Below are 12798 nucleotides of genomic sequence, written 5' to 3' on the forward strand. Positions count from 1 at the left end.
GTTGGTTTAAAGTCTATTTTATCAGAGACTAGGATAGCAAATCCTGCCTTTTTTTGCTTTCCATTTGCTTGGTAGGTCTTCTTCCACCCCTGTATTTTGACCCTACGTGTGTCTCTGCATGTAAGATGAGTCTTCTGAATACAGCACAATGATGGGTCTTGACTCTTTATCCAATTTGCCAGTCTGTGTCTTTTAATTGGAACATTTAGCCCATTTACATTTAAGGTTAATGTTGTTATGTGTGAATTTGATCCTGTCATTATGGTGTTAGTTGGTTATTTTGCTCATTAGTTGATGCAGTTTCTTCCTAGCATCGATGGTCTTTACAATTTGGCATGTTTTTGCAGTGGCTGGTACTGGTTGCTCCTTTCCATGTTTAGTGCTTCCTTCAGGAACTCTTGTAGGGCAGGCCTGGTGGTGACAATATCTCTCAGCTTGTTGAGAGATATTGGCACATAGTTCTTGTGCCATGGTTTTCTGCTCCACCAGGTCATTTAAGGACTTCTCTACACTGGTTATTTTAGGTAGCCATTTCATCTAATCTTTTTTCAAGGTTTTTAGCTTCTTTGTGATGGGTTCAAACTTCCTCCAATATCTCTTGCTTGTCTGTAAAGGATTTTATTTCTCCTTCACTTATGAAGCTTAGTTTGGCTGGATATGAAATTTTGGGTTGAAAATTCTTTTCTTTAAGAATGTTGAATATTGGCCCCCACTCTCTTCTGGCTTGAAGAGTTTCTGCCAAGAGATTCACTGTTAGTCTGATGGGCTTCCCTTTGTGGGTAACCCGACCTTTCTCTCTGGCTGCCCTTAACATTTTTTTCTTCATTTCAACTTTGGTGAATCCGACAATTATGTGTCTTGGAGTTGCTCTTCTTGAGGAGTATCTTTGTGGCGTTTCTGTATTTCCTGAATTTGAATGATGGCTTGCCTTGCTAGGTTGGGGAAATCCTCCTGCATAATATCCTGCAGAGTGTTTTCCAACTTGGTTCCATTCTCCCTGTCACTTTCAGGTACACCAATCAGATATAGATCTGGTCTTTTCACATAGTACCATATTTCTTGGAGGCTCTGTTCGTTTCTTTTTACTCTTCTTTCTCTAAACTTCTCTTCTCGCTTCATTTCATTCATTTGATCTTCAGTCACTGATACCCTTTCTTCCAGTTGATCTAATCAGCTACTGAAGCTTGTGCATTTATCACGTAGTTCTCGTGCCATGGTTTTCAGCTCCATCAGGTTATTTAAGGTCTTCTCTACACTGGTTATTCTAGGTAGCCATTCGTCTAATCTTTTTTCAAGATTTTTAGCTTCTTTGCAATGGGTTCAAACTTCCTCCTTTAGCTTGGAGATGTATGATTGTCTGAAGGCTTCTTCTCTCAACTCGTCAAAGTCATTCTCTGTCCAGCTTTATTCTGTTGCTGGCGAGGAGCTGCGTTCCTTTGGAGGGGGAGAGGTAGTCTGATTTTTAGAATTTTCAGCTTTTCTGCTGTTTTTTCCCCATCTTTGTGGTTTTATCTACCTTTGGTCTTTGATGATGGTGATGTACAGATGGGGTTTTGGTGTGGAGGTCCTTCCTGTTAGTTTTCCTTCTAACAGTCAGGACCCTCAGCTGCAGCTCTGTTGGAGTTTGCTTGAGGTCCACTCCAGACCCTGTTTGCCTGGGTATCAGCAGCAGAGGCTGCAGAACAGCGAATACTGCTGAACAGCAAATGTTGCTGCCTGATCATTTCTCTGGAGGCTTCATCTCAGACGGGTACCCGGCCGTGTGTGGTGTCAGTCTGCCCCTACTGGGGGGTGCCTCCCAGTTAGGCTACTGGGGGGGTCAGGGACCCACATGAGGAGGCAGTCTGTCCATTCTCGGATCTCAAACTCCATCCTGGGAAAATCAGTGCTCTCTTCAAAGCTGTCAGGGACGTTTAAGTCTGCAGAGGTTTCTGCTGCCTTTTGTTCGGCTATGCCCTGCCCCCAGAGGTAGAGTCTACAGAGGCAGTCAGGTCTCCTTGAGCTGCGGTGGGCTCCACCCAGTTTGAGCTTCCCAGTCACTTTGTTTACCCACTCAAGCCTCAGCAACGGCAGGCGCCCCTCCCATAGCCTCGCTGCCGCCTTGCAGTTCAATCTCAGACTGCTATGCTAGCAATGAGCGAGGCTCCATGGGCATGGGATCCGCTAAGCCAGGCGTGGGATATACTCTCCTGGTGTGCCATTTGCTAAGACCATTGAAAAAGTACAGTATTGGGGTGGGAGTGACCTGATTTTCCAGGTGCCGTCTGTCACAGCTTCCCTTGGCTAGGAAAGGGAATTCCCTGACCCCTTGCGCTTCCCAGGTGAGGTGATGCCTCGCCCCGCTTCAGGTCATGCTCAGTGGGCTACACCCACTGTCTTGCACACACTGTCCGACAAGCCCCAGTGAGATGAACCTGGTACCTCAGCTGGAAATGCAGCAATCATCCGTCTTCTGCATCGCTCATGCTGGGAGCTGTAGACTGAAGCTGTTCCTATTCGGCCATCTTGGAATCACGCTGGTACTAGGTGTTCCTTAAATGTTTGGTAGAATTCAGCAGTGAAGCCATTGGGTCCCAGGCTTTTCTTTACTGGGAGACTTTTTAATCTGGTTTCAATCTCTTTACTTGTTATTGGCCTGTTTGGGCTTTGCATTTCTTCATGAGTCTGTCTTGGTAGGTTATACGTGTCTGGGAATTTATTCATTTCTTATAGATATTCCAATTTATTGGCATATAGTTGCTCAAAGTAGCCACTAACGATCTTCTGAATTTCTGTGGTATCAGCTGTAAAGTCTTCTTTTTCACCTCTGATTTATTTGGGTCTTCTTTTTTTTCTTGGTTATCTTGGCTAAATGTTTGTCAATTTTATCTTTTCAAAAAACTAACTTTTAATTTCAATGATCTTTGTAGTATTTTCATTTCAAATCCATTTTATTTCAGCTCTGATCTTTATTATTTCTTTTCTTATACTAATTTTCAATTATTTGCTCTTGCTTTTGCTGCATTTTAAGATGCATTGTTAGGTTATTTATTTGAAGTTTTTCTTCTTTTTTGATGTAGGCACTTAGAGCTATAAATTTCCCTCTTAGTGCTCTTTTTGCTATATCCCATAGATTCTGGTATGTTGTGTTTCCATTATCATTTGTTTCAAGAAGTTTTTCAATTTCCTCCTTCATTTCTTCATTGACTCACTGGTTATTCAGGAGCCTATTGTTTAATTTCCATGTGCTTGTATAGTTTCCAAAATTCTCCTTGTTATTGATTTGTAGTTTTATTCCACTGTGGTCAGAGAGGATTCCTGGTATTATTTCCATTTTTTTTTAATGTTTTAAGACATTTTTATGACCTAATATGTGGTCTGTCTTTGAGAATGATCCATGTGATGAGGAGGAAAATTTGTATTCTGAGGCTGTTGGATGAAATGTTCTGTAAATATCTATTAGGTCCATTTGTTCTACAGTGCAGATTAAGCTCAATGTTTCCTTGCTGATTTTCTGTCTAGGAAATCTGTCTAACACTGAAAGTAGGGTGTTGAAGTCTCCAGCTATTATTGTACTGGGGTCTATCTTCCTTTTTAGCTCTAATAATATTTGCTTTATATATCTGTGTGCTCCAGTGTTGGGTACATATATACTTACAATCATTATATCCTCTTGCTGAATTGGCCCCTTTATAATGACTTCGTCTTTTCTTACAGTTTTTGACTCTAAATCTATTTTGCCTGATACAAGCATAGCAACTCCTGCTCTTTTGGTTTCCACTGGCATGGCATATCTTTCCATCCTTTTAGTTTCAGTCTACGTTTATCTTTATAGGTGAAGTGTGTTTCTTGTAGACAATAGATCATTGGGTCTCTTTTTTCTTTTTTTCATCCATCCAGCCACTCAATGTCTTTTGTTTGGAGAGTTTAGTCCATTTACATTCCATTTTATTACAGATAAGTATGAACTTACTCCTGCCATTTTATTATTTGTTTTTTTGGTCTTCACTTCCTTCCTTCTTTCCACCCTTCTTGTCTTCCTTTTGGTCATTTTTTTCTGGTGGTATGCTTTCTTCCTTTTATTTTTGAGATAGGGCTTCACTCTGTTACCCAGGCAGGAGTACAGTGGTGTGATCTTGGCTCACTGCAACCTCCACCTCCCCGGCTCAAGAGATTCTTGTGCCTCAGTCTCCCCAGCAGCTGGGACTACAGGTGTGTCCCACCACGCCCAGCTAATTTTTGTATTTTTAGTAGAGACAGAGTTTCACCATGTTGGCCAGGCTGATCTCAAACTCCTGACCTCAAGGGATCTGCTTGTCTTGGCCTCCCAAGATGCTGGGCTTACAGGCGTGAGTTTCCTCAAAATAGCTACTTTGAATTCGGTCTTAAAGGTTATATGTCTCTATTTCTTTAGGACTGGTCCCTGGTGCCTGGTTCATTTGGTGAGGTCATGTTTTCCTGGATGGTGCTTATTATTGTAGATGTTCCTAAGTGTCTGGGCATTGAAGAGTTAGGTATTTATTGTAGCCTTCACAGTCTGGGCTTATTTGTGCCTGCCTTTCTTGGGAAGGCTTTCCAAGTACTCAAAGAAACTTGGGCCCTAAGCCCCCAAAAAATGTGTTTTTTGCAGATTTGTAGAGGTATAACTACCACCTTGGAGATCTTGAAAAAGATCTGGGAGAATTCTTGATTATCAAAGACTGTTGTTCTTTTCCTTTACTTTCTCCTCAGCAAACAGGGTGTGTCTGACTGTCTGTCTCTCTCTCTCTCTTTAAAGCTTGCCAATAAAAAGTTCTGACTGCTGCAATGGGCGATTCTCCCCTGGCTAAGGTTAGTCCAAATGCTCCCTCCGTGCACAGGCACTGGCTGAGGCCAGTATGGCTTTATTCTTCACTGTGGTACAACAGTACTGAGTTCAGTGTAAAGTTCCCCAATCGCTGTGCTCTTCTTCCTCAAAGTGCACAGATTCTCTGTGTGCTCCACACAATTGCTACCAGGGGATGGAGGAGTAACATCAGCAATTCAAGACTGTCTCTCCTGGCCTACTCAATGCCTCTTTTGGTGCTGTGAACTTAAAACTCAGTACTGTGATTGCTCACCTGATTTTAGGTTCTTGTGAATGGTGTTTTTCTCTGTGCAGATAGTTGTTAAAATTTGGTACTTCAGTGAGGGGTGGGAGGGATGAACGGTGTAGGCTTCTATTCCTGTGTCACAACTTTGTTTGTTTACCTATTCTTCCTTTCCTACTTTGTGATATTTTTTAGTATGCCATTTTAATTCCTCTTTTTTAATTTAAATTTTTGGAGTTATCTTCTTAGTAACTTAGCAACTGCTCTAGGGATTATAATGTGTCTTAATTTATCACAATCTACATCACAATAATACTTAATTTCAGTCAAATAGAAACTACAATATACGTCCTTTTCCTAACTCCTCCTTTGTGCTATTATCATATATATTTCATGTACATCCTATAAATCCAACCAACCAATGTTGAAAACTCCTTTATATTTACCACATATTTACTATTCCCGGCACTCTTCAATTGTTCCTATGGATACAAATTAATATCTAGTGTTACTTCCTTTCAGTCTGAAGATTTGCTTTAGAATTTCTTATAAGACAGTCTGACAGGGAGAAATTAGCTCAAGTTTTATCTGGGAATGCCATTTTTTCACCTTCATTTTGGAAGACTAGTTTTGCTGGATATTGAATACCTACCTGGTTGACAGTTTTTAGTTTACTTTTTTTCTTTCAGCACTTCGAATGCATCAGGCCTCACGGTCCCCATCACTTCTGACTTTAAAGTCAGCTGTTAAAGCTATTAGTGGTCCCCTACGTCGGATGACTCATTTTCTTTTTCTTATGGTTCCCTTTGTGTTTTCCTAGTTGTGGTTAGTTAAACTTCATCAATCTGTAGATTGTTTTTCATCAAATTTGGAAAGTTCTCTGTCAGTATTTCTTTGATTCTTTTTCTCTGTCTCTTCTCTCCTTCAACTTTAATCTTTTTTTCCCTTTCCATTCTTCAGAGTATATAAATTCTATTGACTTATCTTCTAATTCATTGATTCTTCTGCCATCGCAAATCTATTGTCAAGCCCATCTAACATTTTTATATTTAGTGATTGCCCTTTTTAACTCTAGAATTTTGTTTCCTTCTTTTTTAGAATGACTCTCTGTGAAAATACTTTATTTTTTATTTTTTTTGAGATGGCGTCTCGCTCTGTCACCCAGGGTGGAGCGCAGTGGCGCGATCTCGGCTCACTGCAATCTCTGCCTCCCAGGTTCAAGGGATTCTCCTGCCTCAGTCTCGTGAATAGCTGGGACTACAGGCGCATGCCACGGGGTTTCACCGTGTTAGCGAGGATGGCCTCAATCTTGTGACTTCATGATCCACCCACCTTGGCCTCCCAAAGTGCTGGGATTACAGGCGTAAGCCACCGTGTCCGGCCTGTGAAAATTCTTTATTCATTGAGTCCTTGTAGTCCTACTTTCCCTTTAATCATTTAATCATGGTTTCCTTTATTTCTTTGATGTCTTTGTCTGCTAAATACATTATAAAAACACATACAGTTTCTACTGACTGCTTTATTTTCCTGAATATGTGCCATACTTTATTATAAAAACACATATAGTTTCTACTGACTGCTTTATTTTCTATGTGCCATACTTTTTTGTTTCTTTGTATATCTCAAAACTTTTTGCTGAATGCTGGATATTTCAGATAATATAGCAACTCCAGATTCTGAGTTTCTCCCGAGAGTTGTTGTCTACTTGTTGTTTCTTAATGGTCTACAAGTCTGTTTCTCCCGCAATGTGTGACTGCTTATGTCTCTATTATTTTTTGCCTGACTTCTTAAGACCTTTTAAAGCAGGTCTCCAGTGTTCACCATAGTGTTTGGCCAAAGACTGAACATTCTGTTCAAACATCTCAAGCCAATAAGGGTTCCATTTCCTACTGATAGGATTTGTTTGTGGACAGAGGACAGCATTTGAAATTCAGGTTTTTCACAAGTCTTCCCTGGTTTTATTTCCAGTAGCCCACTTGAATTTCCTCTGCAAAGTTCACTTTTTTGTTATTCATATGCTATACACAGATATGTAGTTACAGTAAGCTAGAGATATTAGACTTAGTTTCATTTATTTTTTGTTGCTGCTGCAGAAAACTGATTTTTTTGCATACATGTATGGTAGGCAGAAGGAGCTGAGTAGGTCTCTACATCCATACTATAAAGAAGCTGCTAAAATGTAATACAATCATAAGTAAAATCATGCTAATAAACTATATCTATGCAGTCCAGACACCACAGTATATAAGGGACACTGATAACCTATAGTATATAAAAATTATACAAAGAGGTCTGGAAACTGGTACATGAAAAAAATTTTGAGAGAAATGTAAATGTTTACTCTGGAGAAAAAAATGACTTACTGTTGGCCTTTAAAAGACTTAGACTTACTCAATATTGATCCAGAGGGCAAAGTCAAAACTAAGTTACGTAAGTTCAATACATAAGAGAACATATTTAACAACTTAAAACAATTAAACTGGCTCTTTTTATAAAGTAATGAGTTTCCCTCACTAAGAATGATCATGGCCTGGTGTGGTGGCTCATGCTTGTAATCCCAGCACGTTGGCAGGCCAAGGTGGGCGGATCGCTTGAGGTCAGGGGTTTGAGACTAGCCTGGCCAATATGGCAAAACCCCATCTCTACTAAAAATGCAAAAATTAGCTGGGCATGGTAGCACATATCTGTAATCCCAGCTACTCGGGTGGCTAAGGCAGGAGAATCACTTGAACCCGGGAGGCAGAAGCTGCAGTGAGCCAAGACTGTGCCACTGTACTCCAGCCTGGGTGACAGAGTGAGATTCCACCTTGAAACAAAAAAAAAAGGATAACAGAGATTTGACGACCATCTTTTAAGGAGCACTTATGTCGAAGATAGACTAGATGACCTTTCAATTCTAAGTTTCTGTAATTTATAAAAACAAATAGAAAAGAATTTAGATGGATAAAACTATCAGGAAAAATAATCCAAAATATACATAAAGATATGACACCTCAGGTTATTCATAATAAATAAGGAAATGGGTCATAGAAACTAAGTTTCTCAGAAGTATGGATTACTGTTGGGTTCCAAAGGGCAACAACATACTGGATATCATTAAAAAGCTATTAGATCGCACCTATAATCCCAGCACTTTGGGAGGCCGAGGAGGACGGATCACGAGGTCACAAGATCACGACCATCCTGGCTAACATGGTGAAACCCCGTCTCTCCTAAAAATACAAAAAATTAGCCAGGTGTGGTGGTGGGTGCCTATAGTCCCAGCTACTTGGGAGGCTGAGGCAGGAGAATGGCATGAACCTGGGAGGTGGAGCTTGCAGTAAGCCGAGATTGCGCCACTGCATTCCAGCCTGGGCAACAAAGCAAGACTCTGTCTCAAAAAAAAAAGCTATTAGAAACAGAAAACACTATCCTACCATTGTACAAAGCTATATAGCCTATAGCTCTGGTTGCTACAACTCAAAAACAAGCAAGCTGAAGACAGAACAAAAGATAACTAAAATGAACAAGATAGAGAGTATTACATAAAATTAGACTTCACTCTGGAAAGGCTAAAGCTGACTGAGGGCATAACAAATATTTAGAAATGACACCAAATACACAAATAAGGTAAATTTAGACTTGTTCACCAAAATGTAGAATGCAACCTACCTAACTAGAATTTGTACTAACCTTACAAAAACCTGCCTAGAATTTATCCTAACCTTACCCTAGAATTTGTCCTAACCTTACTGAAAGAGGTAAGGTTAGGATAAATTTTAAAAGTGTCATTATATGCAGGAAATACCAAGGTAATCTCCTAGGACCAAAACAGGTTACAGACGGAAAACAAAAATAACTTACCTCTTTTAGTTGATCAGCACTCCCCCATGACGCAGAACGCTGATGTGACCTCTTTTCTGCACCCTCTTCTGCCCAACAGCTAGGTGTCTTAAAAAAAAAAAAAAATATATATATATATATATATATACACATATATGCAATTTTATCTCTACTTCCTAATCTCAAGCAACTGAAACATATTTCAAATTCTTAGCACATACCAGTTAGATAACTATACTGAAATCCTTTACATGCTAAGAGTTTCGTGACCCTGTGAAATGTTTAAAATATTCTGCCATATTCTGAATTATATATGCTCAAAGATGTCTCTGAGTCATCTTACTTAAAACTTTTGATATCTTCACATCAATAACATTAATAACTTAATTATAAAATTCAAAGGGAATTGTAAAGATACGTGTATTGGTGTTTTTAAAGAGAATAGCCAAACTAAATATGAAATGGTATTTCCACTAAATTTGATAGAGGTAAAATGAATGAAAGTATCTCAGAAACAGTAGTATTAAGAATGACCTATATTCAAATATTTAGCTAGAGGGCTGACTGTACTACTTTTTCTGTACTTGGGGAAGAGTAAGTATTAGTATCTTTTTTGAAAAATATCAGGCATCTTTACATAAAAAACAAAGTTATTATAAAGGTGAAAAAGATTAAAAATAGTAAAATATAAGCTAAATAAACAGAATATAAACTAAAATAATACATCTTCTAAAAAACCTGAACTGTATGTCAGAAAACATAATCATTTTTATCTAAAATATGATTTTCAGTTATTTAGCCATTAATATATACCTCAAATGTAAGACAAACCACTAAATCCCAAATAATGCCATACAGTGGTAAGACCATTTAATAGTTGTATTAAAAAATTAAACAATAGGCTGGGCACGGCGGCTCACGCCTGTAATCCCAGCATTTGGGAGGCCAAGGCAGGTGGATCACCTGAGGTCAGGAGTTTGAGACCAGCATGACCAACATGGTGAAACCCCATCTCTAAAAAATTAGTTGGGCCTGGTGGCAGGCGCCTATAATCTCAGCTACTTGGGAGGCTGAGACAGGAGAATCACTTGAACCCGGGAGGCAGAGGCTGCAGTGAGCCAAGATGACACCATTGCACTCCAGCCCAGGCGACGAGAGTGAAACTCTGTCTCCAAAAAAAAAAAAAAAAAAATTAAACAATATTAAAATACCATCTTTAATATATGCGAAGACTCTTGTGTAATGTAAATCAGAAAGGATTAAAAACCACTACTTAAAGGGCAATGATTGTCACAGTAACTATATACAGCTTTAAAAATTATTTTTCATTACATACTTTTTCATTACATGCTGAAAAAGGTATCATTTATATTAAGGCCATACTTGTGACTACATAATATATAAGTTCTTATGAAGAAGTCATCAGTTCTATTTTATACAGTTCAAAATGCTTGTGGAAAACTTTTAAAATAATCACCACATCTTAAAAGTGATGATATTCAAAAAAAACCACTGACAAACGAATGCTAGCTGAATAAATACAAAAATAAACTGCTTGGGCAGTTCACAAGTAAAATGAAGCTGTTAAGTCAATTGACAGAGTAAAATATTTTATTCAATCAGCAAGTCCATGGATAAGAGGTATCAATATATTAAATAAGTTGCTTATAAAACACTTACTTATTAGAATTTCCTATGTTCCGTCCTAGATGACCTACCCTGAAAGTAATTCAGCCTCCAAATAATTGTATCCTTAATAATAAATTTATTCCAAAATTATTCAATTGTTTAGTCACTTTTACTTTGATAATTTATATAACTTAATGTTTTTACCTGTCTACCAACTGAGCATTACTCTTATCAAAAATGAAAAGATTAAGGATCATAATCTTTATAACTCAAAGTACATTCACAGAAAGTGAGTCAAATTTTTAGCATTTTCCATAATTATTCAAAATCAACATTTATAATGTGAATTACGTTCATTTTATACAGCTGTTTTTTCAAAGGACATTTACATATACTGTATCTCCAACTTACAGATACATTGATAGCCACAAAAATTCTGCAACTGCTTCAATACTGGCAAGCATGCCAATGGCAAAAGGAACTAAATCTGAGTTCTCTTATCTCACAGATTATCTTCTTTCTTCGTATTATACTTTTCTTAAAAATGAATGTGAAAACCTATTCAATTATTTCAGAGTGTATTATTATTTACACAAAAGAATTACTTACAAAAGAAGTTAGTATATGTACAGTTATGTGCACATAACAATACTTTGGTCAATGATGGATGGCATACATAACAGTGGTCCCAAAAAATTATAATGAAGCTGAAAAATTCCTATTACCTAGTGATGTCTTGATGATCCTCATCTTGTGTGGGCCTAGGCTAATGTGTATATTTGTCTAAGCTTTTTAAAAAAAGTCTAAAAAGCAAAAAAACCAACAAAAACAAAAAAATTAATAAAAGATTATAGAGTAAGAATAGTTTGGTACGGTTGTACAATATGTTTGTGTTTTACGCTAAGTGTTATTATGAAAAGATCAAAAAGCTAAAAAAATTAAGTTTATAAAGTAAAAATGTTGTGGTAAGCTAAGGTTAACATTATTGAAGGAAGAAAAATGTTTGTTATAAACTTAGTGTAACCCAAATATGCAGTGCTTAGAAAGTCTACAGTAGTTCATGGTAATAGCCTAAGCCTTCACATTCACTCACGACTCATTGACCCAATCAGAGCAGGTTCCAGTCCTGCAAACTCCATTCCATGGTATATGCCCTATACAGGTATACCATCTTCTACTTTTATATATTATATTTTTACTGTACCTTTTCTATGTTTAGATATACAAATACCACTATGTAACAACTGCCTACAGTCTGCAGTACAGTCATATGCTGTACAGTTTTGTAGGCTAGGAGCAATGGGCTATGCTGCATAGCCTGTGTGTAGTAGGCTACACCATCTAGGTTTGTGTAAGTACACCCTATGATGTTCGCACAGCGATGAACGCCTAATGATGCATTTCTCAGAACATATTTCCTTCTTTAAGTGAAAATGACTATAGTTTTTAAAAGAGAAAAATGACTGAAAGAGTTCTCTCAATCATGTGACTATAGAATGTGTATAATTTAAGTATAATCATCAGAGTCTTAACTTTCCAAAAATATCCCCCAAAGTAGTTTTAATTTCATCAATTTAAACGTATGAAAAATATTCTATTCTACAACTATATTCTATAGATTGCATTGTCCAATACAACAGCTACTAGCCACATGTGCCTATTTAGATTTAAATTAACGAGGACTTAAAAAAACTAAAGTTCCTTAGTCACACTTAGCACATTTTAAAAGCTCAATAACCATCTGTGGCTACTGGCTGTCATATAGGACAACACAGATATGGAACATTTCCAATACTGAAGAAAGTTCAATTGGAGAGTAGTGTTCTATACACTGATCACCGATTTTTAATGAGTTATTTTAGCCAAAACAAAACCAAAAGATGGCTACCAAAATCAAATCTATTTAAAGCTGATGGTTAAGAAGTCACAGAAGGTGAACTAACTTGAATCCAATTTATTAAACCTGCGTATTTGAGAAATGTTTTACCATTTCAATCAGGAAAATAACACAAAGTAGCAAAAGTTCTTTCCTTTCATATCAGTAAGCAGCCCCTTCCAACTGGTCTGTTATTCTGTCTGTTTATCTAGACTAGAATTTTTAAAATAGTGCTACATATAACCATGCCCTTGGTATTAAAAAAAGTAGACAAAAAGGGTACCACAGTCAAATAAATTTAGGAAAAATTGTAATATCATACCATCATTTAAAAGAAATGAAACTTCTGTACACTTGAACAATGCAGAACTAAAACCTATCTGTAAGACTGTTAATAAAACAGGTAGTTTAAAAAAAAAAAAA

At 37.5% G+C, this 12798-nt stretch overlaps 1 protein-coding gene across 1 annotated transcript in view; it reads right to left on the reverse strand.

Moving 5' to 3' along the window:
• GLCCI1 (glucocorticoid induced 1) overlaps positions 1-12798 on the reverse strand; it is a 155200-nt gene that overhangs the window by 64903 nt on the left and 77499 nt on the right. The window contains exon 7 of the mRNA XM_011943520.1: positions 8892-8978. Coding sequence (XP_011798910.1) covers positions 8892-8978 — 87 coding nt within the window. The remainder of the gene's footprint in view (positions 1-8891; positions 8979-12798) is intronic.

This window comes from Colobus angolensis, unplaced genomic scaffold, assembly GCF_000951035.1.
Source record: "Colobus angolensis palliatus isolate OR3802 unplaced genomic scaffold, Cang.pa_1.0 Scaffold104, whole genome shotgun sequence".
NCBI classification, from domain to species: domain Eukaryota; kingdom Metazoa; phylum Chordata; class Mammalia; order Primates; family Cercopithecidae; genus Colobus; species Colobus angolensis.